At 49.1% G+C, this 24,791-nt stretch overlaps 1 protein-coding gene across 1 annotated transcript in view; it reads left to right on the top strand.

Moving 5' to 3' along the window:
* Positions 1-222: 222 nt before the first annotated feature.
* enpep (glutamyl aminopeptidase) overlaps positions 223-24,791 on the top strand; it is a 148,591-nt gene continuing 124,022 nt past the window's right edge. The window contains exon 1 of the mRNA XM_072495898.1: positions 223-1,030. Coding sequence (XP_072351999.1) covers positions 363-1,030 — 668 coding nt within the window. The 5' untranslated portion in view covers positions 223-362. The remainder of the gene's footprint in view (positions 1,031-24,791) is intronic.

Raw genomic sequence — 24,791 nt, 5'->3', positions numbered from 1 at the left:
CAGAAACGGCAAGCGCTCGTGAAATGGCAACTCATAATCCATGATGAAAGAATATTTGGGTCAGAACGGATAGTCATAAAAAAAGGCAGGCAAACACAAATGTTCAATTTGTGTATCTGAAACCCAATCTTCAAAACGGTTTCGTCCTTCACGTTTGTTTTAGGGGAGGTGGTTGTTGTTCAAGTGCTATTTGTCCTCTGGTCGCTTCCCATTGCTCATTAACATCCTGCAGGTTTATATTTAAACCGGACAGGACATCCTGAGGACAGGCACTGTGCGCTGGACGCAGTTATTTCCAGTGGGAACAGAACTCCTCTCGCCACTTTGTTTTTAACGGGGGCGCCCGGTGAGAGAAGCACCAAATGCAACACTTGGATTACGAGGAGAGGGCGAGAAAGAGAAGATGCATGAGTAGCAAACATGCGGCGATCATCGTGGCCGGGGTGCTGGTAGCCGTGGGGCTGGCGGTGGGGCTGGGAGTAGGTCTCAGCAACGGCGGCGGCGGGGAAGGCTGCCAAGTGGGGGGCGGCACCAGCGCCGCCTCCAGCACCAGCAGTGGAACCAGCCCGGGTTCCCCTGCGCCCACCACGCCGGCACCGGGCTCCTGCCCTCCCAACCCGGACCTGGCGGGGCCGTGGGAAAACTTTCGGCTGCCCGACCACATCAGCCCGATCCACTACGAACTGGAGCTGCAGCCCGACATGGAGGGCGGGACCTACACGGGCAAGAACGTGATCCACATCCGCACCAGCAAGTCCACCAGGTTCCTGTGGCTGCACATCAAGGCGAGCAGAGTGACCGCGCCGCCCCTCCTGGAGCAGGCGGACAACTCGTCCCTGCCCCGCCCGGTGCCGCTGCGCCGCTGCTTCGAGTACCCGTCTCAGCAATACCTGGTCATCGAGGCGGACCAAGAACTTCCCGCCACCGCCCCCGGACAACATTACCTCCTCACCCTGGAGTTTGAGGGCAGCCTCCTCGGCACGCTGGTGGGCTTTTACAAAACCACCTATGTGGAAAACGGAGTCACCAAGTAAGTTTTATTGTTGCGATAAACCCCCCCCCCCCCCCCCTCAACCCTCTGTTTAATGCAAACGCACCTCGGTGTCCCTCACGCGGTACGCCACAGGTTCCACGTGGGAAGCCCCAGGCTTTCGCGCGCGATGGAATGGGATGCGGTAAATTAAAGTGCAATTTTGCGGCGTGGTTTTGTCTCCCCCACTCCCCGTGTCCTCTCTCATCTTTGCGAATGGAGAGGGAAGCGGGACGGTCAGCAATGCTAACGTTACTACGCATTGAACACCGAGGGAGCTTCACCCGGCAAATGGCAGGAAAGGCGGGAGAGGAATTCCCTGCGAACACCTCAGACGAACTCTCAGATTCATTTAACTTTACCTTATTTACCTCATCGGCTAACTTGTTTTCCTGTCAAAATAACAGGGGTTGCCGTTATTTAAGTAACCGGTACAGCCCTTTCAGAGGCAGATACCCCAATGTTGCTGTTGCGCTGCTCTGTCTTTAGCCTCATCATTTGCTGTTTGGTTCGCTATTGAACGCCTCGCAGTTGCAGTCATCGCTGGATCTGAGGTAAACTCCCCTGAGATATTTGGCGCTTGCTGGTACACGCCTCGCTTTACCCTTCCAACGGGGTTCAACGGCGGCTATCGGAGATCATGTCAGGGCAGCAGCAGGTGTACCTGGAAATGATGCACCGACTTAGTGAAGTTGCAATGCGGGACTACAACAGAAGCAGCGTGTTGCACACAGATCTGAGCGATCCAACAACCAGTGGATCACGTTAAAGTTTTGCAGTCCTGCCACACAGTCGTGAATGGGGGTCGGACGGTCAAGTAAATCATAATGGGCGGAGGAAGCTCCATGAATATCATCACCTCAGTGATGGTGAAGTGCAGGGCATGAGTACAAAAGCTGAGATCGCAGTTTTTCCAACTTTCTTTAGCCAGAAATGCCAAGTGCCCATCTTTTGGGGTCCTCATCAACAAAGGTACAAGTCACAGTCAATTTGATTCCAATGTTAATTCCGGAAGGATGCAACGCAAGGAGTATATGGTCAATTTGAATTTCTTCCTTCTTTGCTCTCATGATTTGAATTCCAAATATTTGATCAAGGATGTGACATTGGTGTATTTCCCATGCTGATTAATGCAGCATTGTGCAGTACATCTTTAGATCGCTTCAATTTATATCTCTCACCATATAAGGATCCCACACACAACTTGCAGACTCCCTAATTGGACAAACAAGTGTTTGATAAGCTGCAACTCTGATATTTTTGTTGCAAGACTAAAGATTCCTCCTGAGAAATCTAAGATTGTGTTTGTTTTGGATGTTATCTGCTGAACATGGAACCCCCATTTCAGATTATTTTTGAGATGACCATGTTGGGGTCTGCCATGGATGAGGCAGCTGCCTATAGAAATGAATTCAGCATCATAGAATCCCTACAGTGCAGAAGAAGGCCAATCAGCCCATCGGGTATGTACCGATCCTCTGAAAGACCACCCTACCCAAGCCCCCTCCGCCACCCCAGCCTTGTAACCCACCTAACCTGCACATCCCTGGGAACTAAGAGGCAATTTAGCATGACCAATCCACCTAACCTAGACATCGTAGAACTGGGAGGAAACCAGAGCACCCAGAGGAAACCTATGCAGACATGGGAAAAACCTACAAACTCCACACAGATAGCCACTCGAGGCTGCGTCCCCGGCACTGTGAGGCAGCAGTGCTAACCACATTGCCACCCACAAAATGGAGTATTACTTACCAAATGTGAGGTATTATGGGCTGGACTAACTTGACCACATACATGCAATTATTCAATTACTGCTACTATAGACAGTTAAACTTTCTAGGAGGGGCACTCTTATCAGCGTGCAGGCAGCTGCAAGGAGTAAATGCTAGCTGTACAACCAGCCCGGGATGTGGTTAAGATAAGGTTAAGTGTGAGATAATCCATTTTGGTCGGAAAAATGGAAAGGCAACTTACTGAAGAGAAACTTAAGAGTTAGAACATAGAACGTAGAACATTACAGCGCAGTACAGGCCCTTTGGCCCTCAATGTTGTGCCGACCTGTGGAACCACTCTAAAGCCCATCTACACTATTCCCTTATCGTCCATATGTCTATCCAATGACCACCTGAATTCCCTTAGTGTTGGCGAAACCACTACTGTTGCAAGCAGGGCATTCCACGCCCTTACTACTCTCTGAGTAAAGAACCTACCTCTGACATCTATCCTATAGCTATCTCCCCTCAATTTAAAGCTATATCCCCTCACGCTAGACATCATCATCTGAGGAAAAAGGCTCTCACTGTCCACCCTATCTAATCCTCTGATCATCTTGTATGCCTCAGTTAAGTCACCTCTGAACATTCTCTCTAATGAAAACAGCCTCAAGTTCCTCAGCCTTCCCTCACAAGATCTTCCGTCCATACCAGGCAACATTCTGGTAAATCTCCTCTGCACCCTTTCCAATGCTTCCACATCCTTCCTATAATGCGGCGACCAGAATTGCACGCAATACTCCAAATGCGTCCACACCAGAGTATTGTACAGCTGCAACATGACCTCATGGCTCTGAAACTCAATCCCTCTACCAATAAAAGCTAACACACCGTACGCCTTCTTCACAACCCTCTCAACCTGGGTGGCAACTTTCAGGGATCTGTACATGGACACCGAGATCGCTCTGCTCATCCACACTACCAAGAATCTTACCATTAGCCCAGTACTCTGTCTTCCTGTTATTCCTTCCAATTAAATCACCTCACACTTTTCTGCATTAAACTCCATTTGCCACCTCTCAGCCCAGCGCTGCAGCTTATCTATGTCCCTCTGTAACTTGTAACATCCTTCCACATTGTCCACAACTCCACCGACTTTAGTGTCATCTGCAGATTTACTCATCCATTCTTCTACGCCCTCGTCCAGCTCATTTATAAAAATGGCAAACAGTAGTGGCCCCAAAACAGATCCTTGTGGTACACCACTGGTAACTGGACTCCAGTCTGAACATTTCCCATCAACCATCTTCTTCCAGCTAGCCAATTTCTGATCCAAACTGCTAAATCACCCTGAATCCCATGCCTCTGTATTTTCTGCAATAGCCTACCGTGGGGAACCTTATCAAATGCTTTACTGAAATCCATATACACCACATCAACTGCTTTACCCTCATCCACCTGTTTGGTCACCTTCTCAAAGATCTCAATAAGGTTTGTGAGGCACGACCTACCCTTCACAAACCGTGTTGATTATCTCTAATCAAATTATTCCTTTCCAGATGATTATACATCCTATCTCTTATAAACCTTTCCAAGACCTTGCCCACAACAGAAGTAATGCTCACTGGTCTATAGTTACCGAGGTTGTCTCTACTCCCCTTCTTGAACAAGGGAACAACATTTGCTATTCTTCAGTCTTCTGGCACTATTCCTGTGGACAAAGTTGACTTAAAGATCAAAGCCAAAGGCTCAGCAATCTCCTCCCTAGCTTCCCAGAGAATCCTAGGATGAATCCCATCCGGCCCAGGGGACTTAACTATTTTCACACTTGCCAGAATTGCTAACACCTCCTCCTTATGAACCTCAAGCCCTTCTAGTCTAGTAGCCTGAACCTCAGTATTCTCCTCGACAACATTGTCTTTTTCCTGTGTGAATACTGACAAAAAATATTCATTTAGCCCCTTTCCTATCTCCTCGGACTCCACGCACAACTTCCCACTACTGTCCTTGACTGGCCCTACTCTTACCCTAGTCATTCTTTTATTCCTGACATATCTATAGAAAGCTTAGGGTTATCCTTGATCCTACCTGCCAAAGACTTCTCATGTCCCCTCCTGGCTCTTCTTAGCTCTCTCTTTAGGTCCTTCCTAGCTAACTTGTAACTCTTGAGCGCCCTAACTGAACCTTCATGTCTCATCTTTACATAAGCCTCCTTCTTCCACTTGACAAGTGTTTCGACTGCTTTAGTAAACCACGGTTCCCTCGCTCGACCACTTCCTCCCTGCCTGACAGGTACATACTTATCAAGGACATGCAGTAGCTGTTCCTTGAACAAGCTCCACATTTCCATTGTGCCCATCACCTGCAGTTTTCCTCTCCATCCGATGCATCCTAAGTCTTGCCTCATCGCATCATAATTGCCTTTCCCCCAGATATAACTCTTGCCCTGTGGCATATACCTATCCCTTTCCATCGCTAAAGTAAACGTAATCGAATTGTGGTCACTATCACCAAAGTGCTCACCTACCTCCAAATCTAACACCTGACCTGGTTCATTACCCAGTACCAAATCCAATATGGCCTCGCCTCTCGTTGGCCTATCTACATACTGTGTCAGGAAACCCTCCTGCACACATTGGACAAAAACGGACCCATCTAAAGTACTCGAACTATAGCGTTTCCAGTCAATATTTGGAAAGTTAAAGTCCCCATAACAACTATTCTGTTGCTTTCACTCCTATCCAGAATCATCTTTGCAATCGTTTCCTCTACATTTCTGGAACTTTTCGGAGGTCTATAGAACACCCCCAACAGGGTGACCTCTCCTTTCCTGTTTCTAACCTCAGCCCATACTACCTCAGGAGACGAGTCCTCATCAAACTTCCTTTCTGCCACCGTAATACTGTCCTTAACTAACAATGCCACCCCTCGCCTTCTTTTACCACCTTCCCTGAGCTTACTGAAATATCTAAACCCCGGCACCTGCAACAACCATTCCTGTCCCTGCTCTATCCATGTCTCCGAAATGGCCACAGCATCGAAGTCCCAGGTACCAACCCATGCTGCAAGTTCACCCATCTTATTCCGGATGCTCCTGGCATTGAAGAAGACACACTTTAAACCACCTTCCTGCCTGCCAGTACACTCCTGCAACTTTGAAACCTTATTCATGACCTCACTACTCTCAACCTCCTGTATACTGGAGCTACAATTCAGGTTCTCAATCCCCTGCTGAACTAGTTTAAACCCTCCCGAAGAGCATTAGCAAATTTCCCCCCCAGGATATTGGTACCCCTCTGGTCCAGGTGTCGACCATCCCGTTTGTAGAGGTCCCACCTACCCCAGAATGAGCCCCAATTATCCAGGAATCTGAAACCCTCCCTCCTGCACCATCCCTGTAGCCACATGTTCAACTCCTCTCTTCCCTTATTCCTCGTCTCACTAGCACGTGGCACGGGTAACAACCCAGATATAATATCTGTTTGTCCTAGATCTAAGTTTCAACCCTAGCTCCCTGAATTTGTGCCTTACATCCCTATACCTACCTAGGTCATTGGTACATATCTGGACGACGACTTGGGGCTGCTCCCCCTCCCCCTTAAGGATCCCGAAAACTCGATCTGACATCCGAGTTCTGCTGTGCAGAGGGATCTGGGTGCCTTTGTGCATGAATCACAGAAAACTAGGATGCGGGTGGAGCAGAAATAAGAAAGCAAATGGAAATTTGGCATTTGTAGTCAAAAGAATAGAGTATAAAAGTAGGGAAGTGTTGCTGCAGCTGTACAAGGCATTGGTGGAACCACACCTGGAGTACTGCATACAGTTTTGGTCCTAATACTTGAGGAAAGATGTAGTTGCATTAGATGCAGTTCAGAGGATGTTCACTAGATTGATTCCAGAGATGAGAGGTTTGTCTTATGAAAAGAGTTTCAGCAGTTCATGCCAATACTCTTTCGAGTTTAGAAGAATGAGAGGAAATCTAATTTGAGATATACAAGATGCTAAAAGGCATTGACAAAGTAGATGTAGAGCAGATGCTTCCTCCTGTGGAGAAATCTAGACCAAGAGGTCATAGTTTTAGGATAAGGGGTAGCAGATTTAAAACAGAGATGAGGAGAAATTACTTCTCTCAAAGGGTCATGAATCTGTGGAATTCATTATCTTAGAGTGCGGTGGATGCCAGGACATTTAAGGAGTAAATTTAAGGAGGAGATAGCCAGATTCTTAATTGACAATGGGTTGAAGGGCTAAGGAGAACGTGCAGGAAAGTGGAGTTGAGGTCGAAATGAGAAATTGAAAGGCGAAACAAGCTCAAGGGGCTGAATTGCCTACTCCTGTTCCTAGTTCGTATGTTCTAATGTCTCCAGTATTGTAATTCATTGTGAAGGCCCAAGGATGGTATATAAGGTATCTGGTAAACATCATATGATAATCTAGAGCCGTCCATGAGCTGATCACGCAGCCAGGTGATGCCTAATTATTAGCTTGTTTGGATGTATGTATAATCAATTAATGTTGTGATTAGTTTGTAGCTAGCCAGGACAGACTGAAGTTTATGTGTGACAGATGCAGGATTTTAGATATATTGGATGATAAACATTTGGCAATTTAAGGGTTAAAAACCTGGGGTTAGAGTGTGTTTGACGGCAGTGGTCATGTTTTCAAAAATAATCCTGTTTTGCAAGACCAGGAAGCTTTTAGGAGCCAGAGGTGAAATTGACCAAAGTAATGTGATTTTACCCTGGGCTAATTCAATGTTGTTTGACTAGGGGGAGTCTCTGGGGAGTTAATGTTGTTTTTCAGCCTGGAGAGTTGATTTGTTTTTTGCTTGGGGAAATGATGTAATAAATGCTGGATGGATCTATATTCAGTCATTTTGAGAACACGTTTTGAGTTGAGTACTAATATGGTACCCTTTTATACCACAAGTAAAGTCTTTTGCTCACAGTAGGATTGTTAAAAAAGAGTAATGGCATTTAAAGCAGTCCAGACTTGTCTGAGGACAAGAAGGAAGCTGAAACAAACCAGTTGAACCAGCTTTTTGAAGACATCCAGCCAGAGTCTGCAGACGTTATAACAGGAGCCAAATATGTTCTGAAAAGCAAGTACTATTTTTGCCATTTGGATGGATTGAGAGCTGTATATATATTTTTCTGTTCTTGTTTCATTGGGAATAGAGAAAGTAATTATGCATACGGTATTTACTGTCTTGAGTAGGGGTAATTCAAGGGATAATTGTAAGGGGTAATTGTAATTGGGTGTATTGTTAAAGAGTTCAATATTGTGTTGGTAATAAAGTTTTGTTTTAAAATACCAAATCCCTATTTCTTCATGCAATCACACCTGGAGTGAGTATTCTTTCTGCACAGTCTTACAAAGAAAATATTGGGGTTTCGGTCCAGTATCCTTGCATCTGTTGGGGGCTGGTCATAATAAATGTACAAGAAGTGTACAATTTCCTTTGTTCAGCGGAGAAGTACATGGTTGCCCAGTGACTTATTCCTCCACTGGTGTATATTAATAAACCTTTTGAGGTTTGGAGCAGACCTGAATGTCGAGTGATTTGTCTTAGTGATTTTACTCTCACAAATTGTCGTAGTCAGCAGGATACAAAGGCCACCAACAGAGAACCGGTGATTACTTCTACTCAGAGTAAGTTAAAACTTAAACGTATCCCAGGACCAGGTAGTATTCAACGGCTAACGTCTCTGAACCTGTTAAAATAAATGGTCTGGCCAACTGTCAAACGATGGTAGGTAGTTCATTAAGAAGAATTGTTGAGCATCTTTAATCATAAGTTAATTCTCGGAATTGTGACAAACCTGTGACCCGACAGTTAACAGGGTACTCCAAGTTGCGGACTGAAAAGCGGACCTCTGAAATCTAGTGATACTAATCCTAACCAAGCATTCGAAGCAGTTTTTAAAGGACAGGAAACAGGCTGCAGTAATGTCCCTCTAGGCAATTCTGCCAGCCCTGGGAAACAAACCAAGTGCCCCAATCGATGAAGGTGATGATGTAGATTGGGGATCTTTAGATGAGGAAGATTACAATTACAACAACGAAGACTGTGATTCAACATCCCACCCCCCACCCTTTTTGCTGCCTGGATACCGGGAGCAGACGTGCACAATATGCAGCACTGCCTGGGTATTGTGCGCAGAGGTGCACAATGTGCAGCGCTGCCTAGATACCGGGTGCAGATATCCACAATGTGCAACACTTTCTGGATACTGGACACAGACATGCACAATGTGCAGCGCTGCTTGGATACTGGTCACAGATATGCACAATGTGCAGCACTGCCTGGATACTGGTCACAGACATGCACAATGTGCAGCGATGCCTGGATACTGGTCACAGACATGCACAATGTGCAGCACTGCCTGGACACTGGGCACAGACAGACACAATGTGTGGCACTGTCTGGATTCTGGGCGCAGAGGTGCACAATGTGCAGCACTGCCTGGATACTGGGCGCAGTCATGTACAATGTGCAGTGCCGCCTGGATGCTGGGCGCAGATATGCAAAACGTGCAGCGCCGCCTGGATACTGGGCACAGACGGACACAATGAGCAGCACTGCCTGGATCCTGGGCGCAGACATGCACAATGTTCAGCACTGCCTGGATACTGGGCGCAGACATGCACAATGTGCAGCGATGCCTGGATACTGGTCACAGACATGCACAATGTGCAGCACTGCCTGGATACTGGGCACAGACTGACACAATGTGTGGCACTGTCTGGATTCTGGGCGCAGAGGTGCACAATGTGCAGTTCTGCCTGGATACTGGGCGCAGTCATGCACAATGTGCAGTGCCGGCTGGATGCTGGGCACAGATATGCAAAACGTGCAGCGCCGCCTGGATACTGGGCGCGGACAGACACAATGAGCAGCACTGCCTGGATTCTGGGCGCAGACATGCACAATGTTCAGCACTGCCTGGATACTGGGCGCAGACATGCACAATGTGCAGTGCCGCCTGGATACTGGGCGCAGATATGCAAAACATGCAGCGCCGCCTGGATACTGGGTGCAGGCATGCACAACGTGCAGCTTTGCCTGGATACTGGGCGCAGACGTGCACAATGTGCAGTGTTGCCTGGAATTTGGGCACAGACGTACACAATGTGCAGCGCTGCCTGCATACTGGGCACAGATGTACACAATGTGCAGCACTGCCTGGATACTGGGTGCAGGCTGGCACAACATGCAGCTCTGCCTGGATACTGGGCGCAGACGTGCACAATGTGCAGTGTTGCCTGGAATTTGGGCACAGATGTCCACAATGTGCAGCGCTGCCTGCATACTGGGCGCAGATGTACACAATGTGCAGCACTGCCTGGATACTGGGTGCAGACCTGCACAATGTGCAGCCGGTGAAATCCCTTATGATTACTGAAGGGCCGCCCCTCAAGCGCCTGTGCCCACAGGGGGACGTGGGTTGCATCGATCACCACCTGTGAAGTGTTGGGTACTCTGATACACAGACGAACCAACACGGTTGTGAATGGTACAACGCAGTTTTATTTCAGTGAACTATTAACATATTAAACTCTGGTATTCAGCACATGGTGAACCTCTGAGTGGCTGTCAATGAGGTCTGTGCCCTGAGCCCTCTCCTGCTCGAGTGCCCAGGAAGTGTCGTGTTCCCTGCTTTGCACTGTGTATGCTCTTGTCCGTGATTGGCTGTCGTGTTTTGTGTGTTGATTGCTCCGTTGATCTGTCCATCATTATGTGTGTATGTATGTGCTGTGATGTTTACCTGAATATCATGACATCCTCCCTTTTTTACAGGATTATGTGCCTACGTGTTTATAATAGAGATGTGTACTGAGCGTAGCTAAATGTGTGTGTGTGCAATATTTACAGCATGTACATGGGGCTTAACTATATACAAGGGGCGATGTCGGTTGTGACATAACAACGAGGTTGTACCATAAACAAAGAACGGGGAAATGTTGAACGATAAAACAAATTCCTGTAACGATAAGAACATAAACATATTAACAAAGTGGTTGCATGAGTTCAATGTATAAACCGTCTCATAAGTCCAGTCTAGTAGGTGGGCGACGAATTCGGGTTGACCGCCTCAAGGGTAGGTCTGGAACCACCGGCTGAGGAACAGGCCTGGCCACGGGCGACGACGGAAGGGGCATGGTAGCAGGCAGCTCCACGAAGTCGAAATCAGGAACAACGGGAGGGCACGGTGTCGGTGTAAGGTCTCGTAGCGAGCGTGGAAGCAGGCGAAGAGTCCGGCGATTGCGCCTACGAACGGATCCATCAGGCATGCGAACCAGGAACGCGCGAGGAGCCACGCGTCGGAGAACTTCGGCAGGTGCTGACCAGCCACTTTCCGATAGGTGGATGCGGACTTCGTCTCCAGGGGCCAGGGCGGGAAGATCAGTTGCCCGTGTGTCATATGACCTCTTCTGGCGACTGCGCTGCAGTTGCATCCTGTGCAGTACCGGAGCATGGTCGATTGTGGGTGTCATGGTCGACAGTAGTCCTGAGGGTGCGACCCATCAACAGTTGGGCTGGTGAGAGACCAGTGGCTAGTGGGGCCGAGCGATAGGCCAGCAGGGCGAGGCAGAAATCCGATCCAGCAGCAGCAGCCTTCCAGAGGAGCCGCTTGACAATGTGAACGCCCTTCTCCGCCTTTCCGTTGGACTGGGGGTGCAGAGGGCTAGACGTCACGTGTGTGAAGCCATACGAAGCAGTAAATGATGACCATTCCTGGCTGGCGAAACAGGGCCCATTGTCCGACATGACCGTCATCGGAATGCCGTGGCGAGCTAAGGTGTCTTTGCAGGCCCTTATGACAGCGGACGACGTCAAATCGTGCAGGCGTATGATCTCTGGGTAGTTGGAGAAGTAGTCAGTGACGATGACATAGTCCCTGCCAAGCGCGTGAAAGAGGTCGACACCCACCTTTGCCCAGGGGGACGTCACCAGCTCATGGGGCAGAAGTGTTTCAGGAGGTTGCGCCGGCTGAAACCTTTGGCAGGTTGCGCAGTTGAGCACCATATTGGCAATATCATCACTGATGCCCGGCCAGTATACCGCCTCTCGGGCCCTCCTTCTGCACTTCTCGACCCCCAGGTGGCCTTCGTGTAGTTGGTCGAGAACCAGCTTATGCATGCTGTGCGGAATCACAATCCGGTCCAGCTTCAGAAGGACACCATCAATGACGGCCAAGTCGTCTTGGACATTGTAGAACTGCGGGCACTGCCCTTTGAACACCCTCCCGTCATGTGGCGCATCACACATAAGAACATAAGAACTAGGAACAGGAGTAGGCCATCTGGCCCCTCGAGCCTGCTCCGCCATCTAATGAGATCATGGCTGATCTTTGTGGACTCAGCTCCACTCTCCGGCCCGTACACCATATCCGCGAATCCCTTTATTCTTTAGAAAGGTATCTATCTTTTTCTTAAAAATGTTTAAAGAAGGAGCCTCAACTGCTTCACTGGGCAAGGAATTCCAGAGATTCACAACCCTTTGGGTGAAGAAGTTCCTCCTGCACTCCGTCCTAAATCTACTTCCCCTTATTTTGAGGCTATGCCCCCTAGTTCTGCTTTCCCCGACCAGTGGAAACAACCTGCCTGCATCTATCCTATCAATTCCCTTCATAATTTTATATGTTACAATAAGATCCCCCCGCATCCTTCTAAACTCCAATGAGTACAGTCCCAGTCTACTCAACCTCTCGTCATAATCTAATCCCCTCAACTCTGGGATCAACCTAGTGAATCTCCTCTGCACTCCCTCCAGTGCCAATATGTCCTTTCTCAGGTAAGGAGACCAAAACTGAACACAATACTCCAGATGCGGCCTCACCAACACCCTATAAAATTGCAGCATAACCTCCCCAGTCTTGAACTCCATCCCTCTAGCAACAAAAGACAAAACTCGATTAGCCTTCTTAATCACCTGTTGCACCTGCACACCAACTTTTTGCGACTCGTGCACCAGCACACCCAGGTCCCTCTGCACAGCAGCATGTTTTAACATCTTACCGTTTAAATAATAATCCATTCTGCTGTTATTCCTCCCAAAATGGATAGCCTCACACTTGGCAACATTGAATTCCATCTGCCAGACCCTAGCCCATTCACCTAACCTATCCAAATCCTTCTGCAGACTTCCGGTATCCTCTGCACTTTTTGCTTTACCACTCATCTTAGTGTCGTCTGCAAACTTTGACACATTGCACTTGGTCCACAACTCCAAATCGTGTATGTAAATTGTGAACAACTGCGGGCCCAACACTGATACTTGAGGGACCCCACTAGTTGCAGGTTGCCAACCAGAGAAACACCCATTTATCCCCACTCTCTGCTTTCTGTTAGTTAACCAATCCTCTACCCATGCTATCACTTTACCCTCAATGCCATGCATCTTTAGTTTATGCAGCAACCTTTTGTGTGGCACCTTGTCAAAAGCTTTCTGGAAATCCAGATATACCACATCTACTGGCTCCCCGTTATCTACTGCACTGGTAACGTCCTCAAAAAATTCTACCAAATTAGTCAGACACGACCTACCCTTTGTGAACCCATGCTGCGTCTGCCCAATGGGACAATTTCCCTCCAGGTGCCCCGCTATTTCCTCCTTAATGATAGATTCCAGCATTTTCCCTACAACCGAAGTTAAGCTTACTGGCCTATAATTACCCGCTTTCGGCCGACCTCCTTTTTTAAACAGTGGTGTCACGTTTGCTACTTTCCAATCCTCTGGGACCACCCCAGAGTCTAGTGAATTTTGATAAATTATCACTAGTGCGTTTACAATTTCCCTAGCCATCTCTTTTAACACTCTGGGATGCATCCCATCAGGGCCAGGAGACTTATCTACCTTTAGCCCCATTAGCTTGCCCAATACTGCCTCCTTAGTGATTACAATCATCTCAAGGTCCTCACCTATCATATCTTTATTTCCATCAGTCACTGGCATGTTATTTGTGTCCTCCACTGTGAAGACTGACCCAAAAAACTTGTTCAGCTCCTCAGCCATTTCCCCGTCTCCTATTATTAAATCTCCCTTCTCATCTTCCAAAGGACCAATATTTACCTTAGCCACTCTTTTTTGTCTTATATATTTGTCTAAGCTTTTACTATCTGCTTTTATGTTCTGAGCCAGTTTACTTTCATAGTCTACCTTACTCTTCTTTATAGCTTTTTTAGTAGCTTTCTGTTGACCCCTAAAGACTTCCCAGTCCTCTAGTCTCCCACTAATTTTTGCCACTTTGTATGTTTTTTCCTTCAATTTGATACTCTCCCTCACCTCCTTAGATATCCACGGTCGATTTTTCCCCTTTCTACCGTCTTTCTTTTTTGTCGGTATGAACCTTTTCTGAACACTGTGAAAGATCGCTCGGAAGGTTCTCCACTGTTCCTCAACTGCTTCACCATGAAGTCTTTGCTCCCAGTCTACCTTAGCTAGTTCTTCTCTCATCCCATTGTAATCGCCTTTGTTTAAGCACAAAACACTAGTGTTTGATTTTACCTTGTCATCCTCCAACTGTATTTTAAATTCCACCATATTGTGGTCGCTCCTTCCAAGAGGATCCCGAACTATGAGATCATTAATCAATCCTGCCTCATTACACAGGACCAGATCTAGGACCGCTTGTTCCCTTGTAGGTTCCATTACATACTGTTCCAGGAAATTATCCCGGACACATTCTATAAACTCCTCCTCAAGGCTGCCTTTACCAACCTGGTTAAACCAATCGGCATGCAGATTAAAATCTCCCATGATAACTGCTGTACCATTTCTGCATGCATCCGTTATTTCTTTGCTTATTGCCTGCCCTACCATCCTGTTACTATTTGGTGGCCTATAGACTACTCCTATCAGTGACCTTTTTGCCTTACTATTCCTGATTTCCACCCAAATTGATTCAAACTTGTCCTCCATAGCACCAATATCATCCCTTACTATTGCCCGGATGCCATCCTTAAACAACAAAGCTACACCACCGCCCTTACCGTTCATTCTATTCTTTCGTATAGTCTGATACCCTTGGATATTTAACTCCCAGTCGTGACCATCTTTTAACCATGTTTCAGTAATGGCCACTAAATCATAGTCATTCACGATGATTTGCGCCATCAACTCATTTACCTTATTTTGTATACTACGAGCATTCAGGTAAAGTACACTTATGCTGTTTTTTATGTCTTTGTTATGAATCCTAACACCTTGATCAGTAACTTTTCGCAAATTATTTTTCCTCTTACCCTTTCTCCTAATTTTCCTTGTCTTTGAACCTATATCTCTACATAATAACCTGTCACGTAACCTGCTGCCTTGATCTCCATTAACCATTATACTGTCCAGAGCTTTACACTTTCCTTCCCCCCAACTTGCTAGTTTAAAGTCCTTGTGACCAACCTATTTATCCTATTCGCTAGAACACTGGTCCCAGAATGGTTCAGGTGAAGACCGTCCCAACGGTACAGGTCCCTCCTGCCCCAGTACTGATGCCAATGCCCCATGAAATGGAATCCCTCTTTCCCGCACCACTCCTTTAGCCACGTGTTAACTTCCCTAATTTTCTCAACCCTATGCCAATTGGCACGTGGCTCGGGTAGTAATCCAGAGATTATAACCCTGGAGGACCTGTTCTTTAACTTAGTCCCTAGTGTTTGATAATCCCCAAACAGGTCCTCTTTCCTAGTCTTACCTATGTTGTTAGTCCCAACGTGGACCACAACAACTGGATCCTCCCCCTCCCTCTCCAAAATCCTTTCAAGCCGTTCAGAGATGTCCCTCACCCTGGCACCGGGCAGGCAACATACCATGTGGGACTCTCGATCTGGCTTACAAAGGATGCCATCAATCCCCCTAATTATAGAATCCCCAACAACTACCACTTGTCTTTTTGCTCCCCCCTCTTGAATGGCTTCCTGTACCACGGTGCAGTGGTCAGTCAACGCATCCTCCCTACAGCCCTCTTCCTCATCCACACAGGGAGCAAGTACCTCATACCTGTTGGACAAGGTCAAGGGCTGAGGCTCCTCAACTTCTAAACTCAGGATCCCCCTACCTGCCTCCCTTGCAGTCACACCACTCTGTCCCTGACCACTGTCCGAATTAACAGTACTTAGTCTACCTGGTGTGACTGCCTCCTGAAACAAAGCGTCCAGGTAATTTTCCCCCTCCCTGATGTGCCGCAGTGTGTGCAGCTCGGTCTCCAGCTCATCAATTCTGAGCCAAAATTCCTCGAGCAGCCAACACTTGCTGCAGATGTGGTCACTGACGGTCTCAATGGGATCCACCAGTTCCATCATCATACAGCAACAGCACATCACCTGTCCAGCCATATTCAATTAGTTAATTAATTTAAATAATATTTTTTTATTTTTTTATATAACCTCAAGGATAAACCCGAACACCAACAAAAACACAGCCCTCTCTCACCACTCACCCAAACTCAGTCACTCACCTAAACTCAGATGCACTCTGTTCCAATCAGCACTCCATGTCTAAAGGCACTCCTGCCACACCTTTTGTGCACTCACCTCTCCCAGCACTGTCCTGGCTCTCTCCTCCCGCGCTGTTTTCGCTGTCCCGGCTCTCTCTGCTCTCGCGCTGTTTTCGCTGTCCGGGCTCTCTCCTCCCCCGCTTTTTAAATCTCCCGGCTCTCTCCTCCCGCGCTGTTTTCGCTGTCCCGGCTCTCTCCTCCGGCGCTGTTTTCGCCAGACTCATTGTAGAAGGGGGTCGGCCGCAGTCTCTCGGCGACTACGGGCCAGACTGGAGTCGTCAGCTGGCAGATTTGCCAATGTGAAGGCCACCTGCGCCTCGACCTGACATACGAACCCCTCTGAATCTGGCGGCGTGCTCACTGCTCTCGATAGGGCATCCGCAATGATAAGGTCCTTCCCTGGGGTGTAGACCAGTCGGAAGTCATACCCCCTGAATTTAAGTAGGATGCGCTGAAGGCGAGGGGTCATCTCGTTCAGGTCCTTGTTTATGATGCTGACCAGGGGGCGGTGGTCAGTTTCAACGGTGAACCGGGGAAGACCATACACATAATCATGGAACTTGTCTAAACCGGTTAGCAAGCCCAGGCACTCCTTTTCGATCTGCGCGTTGCGCTGCTCTGTGGGGGTCATGGCCCACGAGGCATAGGCGACCGGGGCCCATGACGCAGTGTCATCCCGCTGCAGGAACACTGCCCCAATGCCAGACTGGCTGGCATCAGTCGAGATTTTTGTGGCACGAGACGTGTCGATAAATGCCAGTACTGGTGCAGTGGTGAGCTTGAGTTTTGAGCTTCTCCCATTCCTGCTGGTGTGTGTGCTGCCACTGGAACTCCGTGGACTTTTTGATGACAATGGGCAGCACGGTAGCATTGTGGATAGCACAATTGCTTCACAGCTCCAGGGTCCCAGGTTCTATTCCGGCTTGGGTCACTGTCTGTTCGGAGTCTGCACATCCTCCCCGTGTGTGCGTGGGTTTCCTCCGGGTGCTCCGGTTTCCTCCCACAGTCCAAAGATGTGCAGGTTAGGTGGATTGGCCATGATAAATTGTCCTTGGTGTCCAAAATTGCCCTTAGTGTTGGGTGGGGTTACTGGGTTATGGGGATAGGGTGGAGGTGTCGACCTTGGGTGGGGTGCTCTTTCCAAGAGCTGGTGCAGACTCGATAGGCCGAATGGCCTCCTTCTGCACTGTAAATTCTATGAGGTGGCGCAGAGCTGTCGTGTGGGAGACAAGGTTGGGAATGAACTTCCCTAGGACGTTGACCATGCCTAGGAAGCGTAGTACTGCTTTCTTGTCTGCCGGCTGCGGCATGGCTGTGATGGCGCTTACCTTGTCTGCATCCGGATGGACCCCTGACCGGGAAATGTGGTCCCCCAGGAACTTCAGCTCGGTTTGGCCGAAAGAACACTTGGCTCGGTTGAGGCGCAGGCCGTTTTCACGTATGCGTGCAAAGACGTGTTGGCGACAATAGATGTGCTCCTGTGGTGTGGTGGACCAGATGATGACGTCGTCCACGTGGACGCGCATCCCTTCGATGCCTTCCATCATCTGCTCCATGATCCGATGAAAGACCTCGGATGCCGAGATGATGCCAAATGGCATTCGGTTGTAGCAGAACCTGCCGAAAGGGGTGTTGAAAGTGCACAGCTTTCGACTGAACGGATCCAGTTGGATCTGCCAAAAGCCTTTAGAGGCATCCAGTTTGGTAAATATTTTTGCCTGGGCCATTTCACTCGTGATCTCTTCCCATTTGGGTATGGGGTAATGTTCCCTCATAATATTGTTATTGAGGTCTTTCGGATCAATACAGATCCGGAGCTCGCCGGAGGGCTTCTTGACATGCACCATTGAGCTGACCCATGGCGTGGGTCCGTGACCCTGGATAGGACCCCTTGGTCCTGGAGATCCTGCAGCTGCTGCTTGAGGCGGTGTTTGAGTGGCGCAGGGACCCTGCGAGGTGCGTGAATGACGGGGGTGGCGTCTGGTTTGAGCCGTATTCTATAGGTGTATGGCAGTGTTCCCATGCCCTCGAATGCCTCCTGGTTGTGGGCGAGGAGCGTTTGGAGCTGTGCGTTAAACTCTGCATCCGGGAAGTCAGACGTTCCGTCTGGAGAGAGAGAGTGGACTCGTTGCACGAGGTGGAGAGCCTTGCATGCCTGTGCGCCTAGCAGGGAGTCCTTCGATGAGCCGACTATCTCGAATGAGAGTGTGGCCGTGTGTGTGTGTTGTGTGTCACCTGGAGCTGGCAGGATCCCATAGTCGGGGTAACGTTACCGTTGTAGTCGACCATCCTGCACCGGGATGGCTGAATTGGTGGTCTGACCTTCATGGCATAGAAGGCTGACCATGCTATGAGGTTGGCGGAGGCGCCAGTGTCCAGGCGGAAAGTTATCGGCGATCGGTTGACCATCAGGGTGGCACACCATTCATCACCCGGATTGATTGTGTTAACTCGGTTCCCATCAATGACCGCAACACGGAAGGCATCTCGGTCATCTGTGTCACCGGTCTAGATGTCGTCTGGGCAAGATTCGTAATGGGGAGGCTGATGGTCCGCACATCCCTGTGAGGTTGTCGGAGTTGTGGAAGATTGACATGTTGAGCTGCTCGACAGTAAGCAGCGTAGTGGCCCACCTTGCCACAGTGTAGGCATTGTCGGGTTCTTGCGGGACATTGCCGCTTTAAATGTGCAGCTCCACAGTTGCCGCACGTCGTGACGTCATGACGTTTGTTGCGCCACTGCGCATGCGCAGTCCGGTCTTGCGTCGGGCGCGCCTGCGCATCACGTCCCTCAGTGTTGCCGTAGGTTTTGGCGCGCACAAGCGCGGGAGGCCCCGAAAAGCGCGCAAAATGGCCGACGTCGTCTGGGCCGCGGGTCGGGAGGAACTTGATCGCCTGGATCCGTTCGGCCTCGTGGGGCACCTGGCTCGCCGATCCGGCCGCGTAGGACCCCCGCTGCGCCAATTCGGTCGCCTGAAATTGTGCATAGCTGCTAGTCACGTTTTCATGCAGGACACAGGCTTCTATTGTGGAGGCTAAGGTGAGGCCTTTTATTTTTAAAAGCTGCTGGCGTAGGTTGCCCGAGGCGACCCCAAAAACGATCTGGTCCCCAATCATGGAGTCTGAGATGGTGTCGTAACCGCAGGACTGCGCGAGGATGCGGAGATGGGTAAGGAATGACTGAAAGAGCTCATCCTGACCTTGCAGGCGCTGCTGGAAGACCTATCTCTCAAAGCTTTCGTTGACCTCGACGTTGAAGTGTTGGTCGAGCTTGAGAAGGACCGTCTTGTATTTGGATTTGTCCTCGCCTTCTGCGAACACCAGGGAGTTGTAGATATGGATGGCGTGCTGCCCTGCGGCGGTAAGGAGGATGGCGATCTTTCTGGTGTCCGAGGCGCTCTCACTTTCGTTGGCTTCCAGAAAGAGCTGGAAGCGCTGCTTGAACAGCTTCCAATTTACGCCGAGGTTCCCAGCGATTTGCAGCGGCTGCGGTGTGTTGACGGTGTCCATGGCGCAGGATGGCAGATTTGTGGGTAGGTGTCAAATCACTCCTGGTATCATGACGTGTTGGGTACTCTGATACACAGACGAACCAACACGGTTGCGAATGGTACAACGCAGTTTTATTTCAATGAACTATTAACATATTAAACAGGTATTCAGCACATGGTGAACCTCTGAGTGGCTGGCAATGAGGTCTGTGCCCTGAGCTCTCTTCTGCTCGAGTGCCCAGGAAGTGTCGTGTTCCCTGCTTTGTACTGTGTATGCTCTTGTCTGTGATTGGCTGCCGTGTTTTGTGTGTTGATTGCTCCATTGATCTGTCCATCATTATGTGTGTATGTATGTGCTGTGATATTCACCTGAATATCATGACAACCTGGTCCTGGGGCATGCTAGCGATGGCGGCAAATCCGGTAATATATTGTGCCTCCAGGGCATACAGGGCATTCATTATGGCCCTATTGCACTTGTGCACTGAGGCCTGGGAGATCCCAGACAGGCCTCCACCGGGCACCTGGAAGTACCCCGTGGCAAAAAGTTCAGGGCGACTATCACCTTGGCAACCACCGGGAGCGGGTGACCACACCTATATCCCCGTGGTTCCAGATGCACCATGATCCAACACAGATGTTGCATGGTCTCTCTGCTCAGCCGCAGTTGGTGGCAGCCCGGTCCAGCAGGTCCACGTACGACAGGCGCTGCAACGAGACACGAGGCCTGATGTGACGCCTTCTTCCCACCTTCTTCTCAGCCGACTCTCCATCGTCACCGCTAGCCTCTGCTCCTCTGGCGCAGGCTCTTCTTCGGAGTGTCCTCCCTGAGCAGCTCCTGCTTGAGCAGTTTCAGTACAGCCGCCAAGGCTGCGGTGGTCAGACAGATGCAACCCATATCCGGCTGTGCACCGAGATCCAATTTCTGCAGGGGGCAACGGGGCAGACATGTTAGCATGGTGCGTACTCTTGTGCCCAGCCAGGTCCAATGGGCTGCATGCTTGCCCTGGCCTGCGCTGATGCCCCTACCCCCCCGCATGCTCCCTCCCCCTCCCGATTCTAGCCCCACCACCCGGCCCTTCCCCCCCAAAACTCTGCCTTCCGCACCGTGCCCCTGGCCCCGCCGGTGCCTATCACGAGAGGGCCTCCTACCTAGTCATCCGTCTCTGCTAGCATCACGCTCTACGGCCCTATTCCCATGCCTTCCTGTGGGATCTGCCGTGAGTGCCCTTCTTGGGTGGGCTGCATGCTACCTCACCAGCAGGGTGCTACTTGGTTGCAGGCAGACCCCCATGCCACCGACAGGTGCCATGCCTGATGGCATACGTGCAGCAAGGACAGCGGATGAGGTTGAGTGAGGGGGATGGGCACCTGTTGGGATCGTAGCTGTATGCCATGGGGTCTCTGTGCAATGTATGTGTTGTGCCCATTTGTCCGCTGGCAGGATGGATGGGAGCAGGTGCGCAGCGGGCAGGTGGTGCTTGGTGATGGTCGGTGTTCCTGCAGGGAATGGTAATTCTGGCTGGTAATGCTATGGGTGGAGCATCCACCCTGGGGGGGTGGGGGTGGTGGGGGGGAGCGAGGCAGGGGCCACGGTGCATATGTCCACTGTTCCTCACTCCCCCTGCAATGGGACAGTGCCTCGAATGGGTGTACTGAGAGTTGCCAACAGCTGGTGGGCCACAGGCTGCGCTGGGTCATGCACATCATCCCATTGATGGGTCGGCGAGGGTCTGGGGTTCCTGGGTGGTGGCCTGATGAGAGTGGGGGGAACCCAAACGGCCAGTGGCACTCTGCACATTTACGGGTCACAATGGGCAGTCAGTGGAGTGCGAAGCCGGCTGGCTGCCTTGCAAGCCGCGTATGGTGGCCCGTGCCCAGCCACCCTGGTCTCAGGGTACACGCCCCGAACCCACGGCCCATTTCATGGCTGCATTCCAATACTCCCCCCCCCCTCCCCCGAAACTTGGCTTTCCTCCTCTCTCACCCTCAGCAGCCAAGGCGTCCCATTTTCCATTTTTGAATATAAGTGAACCACGTCTCCGTCACTTCCGCCAGGTGGAGGCGGAGCATCGTGGGAGGCCGGAGACTAGTGGGTCATGCCCGTTATTGATATGTTAACAGTCGTTACTGTACAATTTGCATGCCCACGCTGCCGTGTAGAACTTATCCACGCCGCCATCAAGGCACGGAGCATGGTGTTCGGTTGGGCGCCAGCATCGGCCTCAATTTTCGGCTGATGCCCAACTCTCCATCTGATCACGTTGCGTGCATCTGGCATCGCTGGACGGAGAATCCCGCCCATTGTCTTGTGCCATCCTTTCAATCTCTGTATGCTTGAGCAATCCTCACCTTCCCCAATGACTTGTATAAGATGCTTGTAAATGAGAGACTGAGACTTGCAGCTGCAGTAATTTGTACAGAAATTCTGTTTCAAATATCTTGTGGCTGTTCCGGAGATTACAGCATTTCTAGTGGATTCTTGGTGACCTGGTTGGCTCTCTTCCTGTCCGAGAGAGTATTAATGAGACTATTCTTATTTCGAGGTCACTATGGGAGTGCTTCATGAGCCACCCTGTCAGCTGAGATCATATAGGTAACAATGGAGCAGTGGATGAATGGTGGCAGTTATTTATTATACTTGCGATTTTCCCACAGATTTTCTATGGAGGTTTTGTGCTTGACCTTGCTGTAAATGAGTGAACCAAACTCACTGTGCCCTCTTCAGAGCATCTGTAAACAGGACAAGCAACTGTGAATCTCCTTCACCAATCGGAGTGAAGAAACTGAGCCAGGAAGTGTAAATTGGAAAATTGAATTTTATTGTTAAATCATGCACAACACAAAATAAAGAGAAGGAAATACTAAGAGACAGAGATAAATGAAAAAAAAAAGAAGCAATATATTTTTGTTTTAAACCTCCAACATTGAATAGAACCTGCTGGATTTTACAAGTTAATTTAAAAGTTAAAAGTTAATTGTAAAAGTTAATTTTCAGTGGCAAAGAGTTCTTTTAGGGGCAGTAATTAAGATTATCACACTGTTGAAAGGGTACTTACACTGAACAGGCAATCACCAACTTTTTCAGGTCAATTTATTCCGAATCTGAGTTAGCTACAGCAACTTTTCATGTTCAATGGATTGCAGTGGAGAATCGGATTGCATGATCCCTTTTCACAAAGCTTTTGGAGAAGCGGGGCAATCTTGGCCAGGAATGTCCCTAGTTTAGCATCTAACTGTGCATGTGTAAATGCTGTCTTGTTTCCACGTCAATAAAGGTGAGCCCTGTTCACCTCAGCACTATTTCTGCAGCAAAATATGCCCTATTATCTTCAGATAATGTCCAGTTGGTTAGGCAGATGTCTGGATCCCCTTGCTGTGGTTGAACTGGTTTGATGATCTCCTGTCTAAAAATAAATGAAGGGAACAATCTCCAATAACAGAAACTCCCCTTAGCCTCTTGACCCCAGCTCCATTTTTCTGTTCAGACAAAACATTTGCAACGTTTAATGGAATTGCCATATGTTGGGTAATAATAGACTAAAATGTTTTATGGTAACATTCTACTTAAGTTTTCTACGTGATATGCCTCTCTGGGGAATGAGTACATGACTGGCTGTTAAAGTCAAGGGGCCCCACAGAGTTTTATACAAAAAGAATCAACAACAGATGGCGCTGCAAGCTAACAAAGACTGTGCCCTTCCTTCAATAAATAGTGAGCCGTAGAGTTTTTATATGGTGTGCATTTGAAAACAATCAAGTGTAATGATGAGTTCTTAGTACAACATCATAATCTTACACCAACGTGTTCAGGAAAGATAGGAAAGAGGGAGGGGTGACAGTATTGATGAAGGACAACTCTGTAATGCTGGCGAGAAGATGTTCCAGAGGAGTCAAGGGCATAATCTATTTTGTTAGAGCCAAGGAGCAAGAAAAGATACTATTAAATTGTTCAGTGTCCCACCAACCAGTGGGAAAGGTATAGCGAAACATACTTGCAAGGAAATTATAGAGTAGTTATACTTGGAGAATTTAATTATCCAAATATAGACGGCGATAGTAGAATCATGGAATCCCTACAGTGCAGAAGTAGGCCATTTGGCCCATCGAGTCTGCACCGACTCTCCGAAAGAGCATTGTACCTAGGCTCACTCCCCCGCTCCATCCCCATAACCTAACTACAGATCTTTGGGCACTAAGGGGCAATTTAGCGTGGCCAATTCACCTAACCTGCGCATCTTTGGACTGTGGGAGGAAACCAGAGCACCCGAGGAAATCCACAGAGATACAGGGAGAACATGCAAACTCCACACAGGCAATCACCCAAGTCAGAATTGAACCTGGAGTCCCTGGTGCTGTGGGGCAGTAGTACTAACCACTGTGCCACCGATGTAATGAACAGTGAAGAGGGAAAGAGTTCCCTGATACGTTCAGGAAAACTTTCCACAGCAATATGTTTCCAGTCCAATGAGAAAAGAGGCCCTGCTAGACTCGGAATGAGGTGGGCCAAGTGTCAGTGTTAAGGAACATTCAGGACACCGTGATCGTTGTATCATAAAGCTTAAGGTTGGTTATGAAAAGGAATCAAGGGACAATCCAGAGCAAGAATATTTAACTGTGGGCAAGCCTACTTTAGTGGGGTAAGAATGGATCTGGATCAGATCAATTCAAATCAAGGTTGGAAGGCAAAGCGGTATCGGAAAGAATGAGCTGCACAGGCAAGGTATGTTCCCATAAAGTGGAAAGACCAGACAAACAAATCTAGAGCTGGCTGGATGATAAAAGAGATAGAGATTCAGATGAACATGAAAACTTGTGCTTATGGCAAATGTCTGGGGTTGATAATGCAGGGCCAGGCTAAATTTAGAAGGTTCAGAGGGGAATTGTAAAAACATACAAGAGAAGCAAGAATCGAATATGGGCAGCACGGTAGCATTGTGGATAGCACAATTGCTTCACAGCTCCAGGGTCCCAGGTTCGATTCCCGGCTTGGGTCACTGTCTGTGCGGAGTCTGCACGTTCTCCCCGTGTGTGCGTGGGTTTCCACCGGGTACTCCGGA

Source organism: Scyliorhinus torazame, chromosome 3 (genome assembly GCF_047496885.1).
Source record: "Scyliorhinus torazame isolate Kashiwa2021f chromosome 3, sScyTor2.1, whole genome shotgun sequence".
Classification (NCBI taxonomy): domain Eukaryota; kingdom Metazoa; phylum Chordata; class Chondrichthyes; order Carcharhiniformes; family Scyliorhinidae; genus Scyliorhinus; species Scyliorhinus torazame.
This window is presented reverse-complemented; position numbering and strand designations above follow the sequence as displayed.